Below are 2,858 nucleotides of genomic sequence, written 5' to 3' on the forward strand. Positions count from 1 at the left end.
ATAAAATACAACATTAAGGATTATTTAATTCAGTCAGGATGTAGTAGTAATTGTTTTTCATTGGCAGAAATAATTTTCTGTTGGTGGTTTACATATGCTGCTAATTACTTGAGCCAGGGTACAATAATGACTGCTGCAACCTGCTCACTTTATATAATCCTTAATATTTTATCTACAGCTAGACCTATATTTTATATTTTACACATGTTACCATCATATGTTAAGCTCTATTGGCTCTCCGTGTCATCATACAGTGGGGGAGGGGCACAGCTCCCTCTTTAGGCTGGGAACACACAGGTCCAGCATTTCACCTGAAGCAAAATGTTGCGCAACGTGTTGCTGCAAGCGTTTTGTTTCTTTGCTGCTCCAGTGTGCGGGAGGTAATATTTTGTTTCAGGCAACAGTACGTAATATTGTTTGTATTGTTCTCCTCCAGTAGTGGCGCAATTAACATGTGTGACGAGGAAGTCAACGTAGATATTGCTTTGTGGCAGTTTTTGCAAATGCTGGACTCAAATGAAAGGAAACATTGGGTTCACCCGATCAATCAGAGGAGAGACATTAAGAATTATTGTAGATTAAGTGTCAATAGTTTTGAAGTGTTGTTGGAACTCGTCGGAGACAAAATTTTCAAAAAGGACACTAATTGGAGATGCGGCATCCCTGCTGAAGAACGACTGTTAATAACTTTAAGGTAAGTTTAATTCACTGCAATTACGAATCAAACGGTTATGTAAAATGTGCAGTTATCACAGTGGTTACCTACGACGCTTGATGAACTTTGTAAGTGCCGTAATTAGCCTCGTAATAACTTTATAATTAAAATTTATAATTATATTTTGAAATGTGGAACAGCTATACCAGTGGTTCTCAACCTCGTTACTGCTGATTACCACTTCTTACCCTTCAGAATCCGAGGCGGACCACATACAATATTTCGTTTTTAAATCAGTCATGGGGATATTTTTCTTTTCTTTTTGGCAGCAATTCACAGTTCATTTATGTAACAGAAATGGGACAACCATATAAAATCAATCGGCTATTTCGTATTCTAAATTTGTTTCTCTTCTACATTTATCAAGAAAATAGTTGAATTTATTTTGCACATTTTCGTTTCTATAATTTAAGTCTTTAGGCTTAAATGTCATGCTCATAGAACATAATAAATAAGCGCTACTTATTTATACCATCACACATGTCATTAGGTAAAATGAAATGAAACCTTAAGTTTTATTAACATATTTTATTAATTATAAAATAAAATTGATACCAAACGAAAGAAAACAATACTGTTCAATGGAAATTCAAAATATAATTGTTACATTATAATGAAGTGTCAAAACATATTTTTCAAGGAAGAGTTACTTTTTGTTGAACCACAAAAGGTTATTTGAATTATGATAGTCACCAAGCTGTAACAGATTATATTCGTCTTGAGCAGATATCTGAGATGGTGTCGAATCACCTGACGGGTTTCTGCCATGAGGACTACAGGAAACTTGTGCTCGTGAAATTTGAGGGACATTCGGTTGTCCTGAATAAACCCCTTCTTCTTGATCAAGATAGTAGTTCAACTGTTTTTAACATCCATTTTGAAACGTCTTTCAGAGGTGTCAGACAATTTTTCAATTTCAGTCATTAGACCTCTAAAATAAAGCATCATAGGATGTTCTTCAGATGATTTTTTTGGGTGATCGATTTAAAATATGCAGCCATTGGTTCAGTCAGTACCTCCGCTGGTGTCTTTGCCTTTTTTTTCCCTTGGATTCATTTCGACCGCTGCTGTAAGTGAAGATGAAGTACCAGCGACTGTGGCAACATCTGTCTCAGTTGCGGGTTATTCCAAGTTCTCTTCTGTCCCTTCCTCAGCTGCTATATCTGTTAGCGTTCGGATCATATTGCTGGTTGTACTTTTTGGATGTCCAATGCAGGGGAGCACAAAACTCATTGCGTCAGCCAAATACCACTTTTTCTTGTTCCCACCTGATCCACTGGCATTTTTTTCAGCTCACGCAGATATCTCACGTATGAGGACCTCAGAACGTGCCGTTTGGACTTGCACTCATTACCTAAAACAAAACAACAAAAATTAGTAAAAAAGTTAAAAACTATTTGTATGCTAATGGTATTTGGTATTTTCAGGGTTCTGGCTACTGGGGATAGATTTCAATACGTCCATTACAATCTTCGTGTTGGTGCAACGACAGTCGGAAAAATAGTAGCTGAGACATGTACTTCTATTTGGGAAGTACTGTCACCGTTGTATATGATGGCTGAGCCTACACCTGAAAAATGGGCGTCGGTAGCTGAACGCTTTGAAGACTAGTGGTATTTTCCAAACTGCTATGGCGCAGTAGATGGAAAACATATAAGAATTGAGGGACCATGGAACTGTGGATCAGCCTACTACAATTACAAGAACTTTCTCTCTATTGTGTTACAAGCAGTGGTAGATGCTGAAGGAAACATTTTGATCGTTGGCGTAGGAGCACCGTGAAGAAACAATGATGCTGGTGTTTTTCTCTCTTCGAGCTTTGGACAGAGATGCGTTGACAAGAGGTTAAATCTCCCTGTACCCCGATTATTGTACCCAAACAAAAACGTTTCGTTTCCTTACGTGTTTGTAGCTGATGATGCATATGGTTTGGCTATCAATATGATGAAAGCATTTCCAAGATCAACACTTCTAAGTAATGAGAGAAAAATATGCAATTACAGGTTATCTAGAGCTCGCAGAATAGTAGAATGCGCGTTCACCCAGATGTCACAAGACAAATTGTATTAGCCTGTTGTGTGTTGCACAATTCCATAAGAAAAAGGGAAGGAAAACTAGCAGAAGCCTATGATGAGCTTATGCA

General features: G+C 37.6%; 1 protein-coding gene across 1 annotated transcript; it reads left to right on the top strand.

The window, feature by feature from the left end:
- The first annotated feature begins 452 nt into the window (after positions 1-452).
- On the top strand, positions 453-2,326 carry LOC126249515 (uncharacterized). The gene is made up of 2 exons (XM_049951167.1): positions 453-694; positions 2,143-2,326. The coding sequence occupies exons 1-2, from the start codon at positions 453-455 to the stop codon at positions 2,324-2,326; spliced, it is 426 nt and encodes a 141-aa protein (XP_049807124.1).
- The last annotated feature ends 532 nt before the right edge of the window (positions 2,327-2,858 follow it).

This window comes from Schistocerca nitens, chromosome 3 (genome assembly GCF_023898315.1).
Source record: "Schistocerca nitens isolate TAMUIC-IGC-003100 chromosome 3, iqSchNite1.1, whole genome shotgun sequence".
In the NCBI taxonomy this organism is placed as follows: Eukaryota; Metazoa; Arthropoda; class Insecta; order Orthoptera; family Acrididae; genus Schistocerca; species Schistocerca nitens.

Excerpts from the sequence above, each read along its gene's own strand:
- LOC126249515 (XM_049951167.1), top strand. The coding sequence starts at position 453 with ATGTGTGACGAGGAAGTCAACGTAGATATTGCTTTGTGGCAGTTTTTG. Across the intron at positions 695-2,142 it reads CGACTGTTAATAACTTTAAG|GGTTCTGGCTACTGGGGATA; the intron begins GTAAGTTTAATT and ends TGGTATTTTCAG.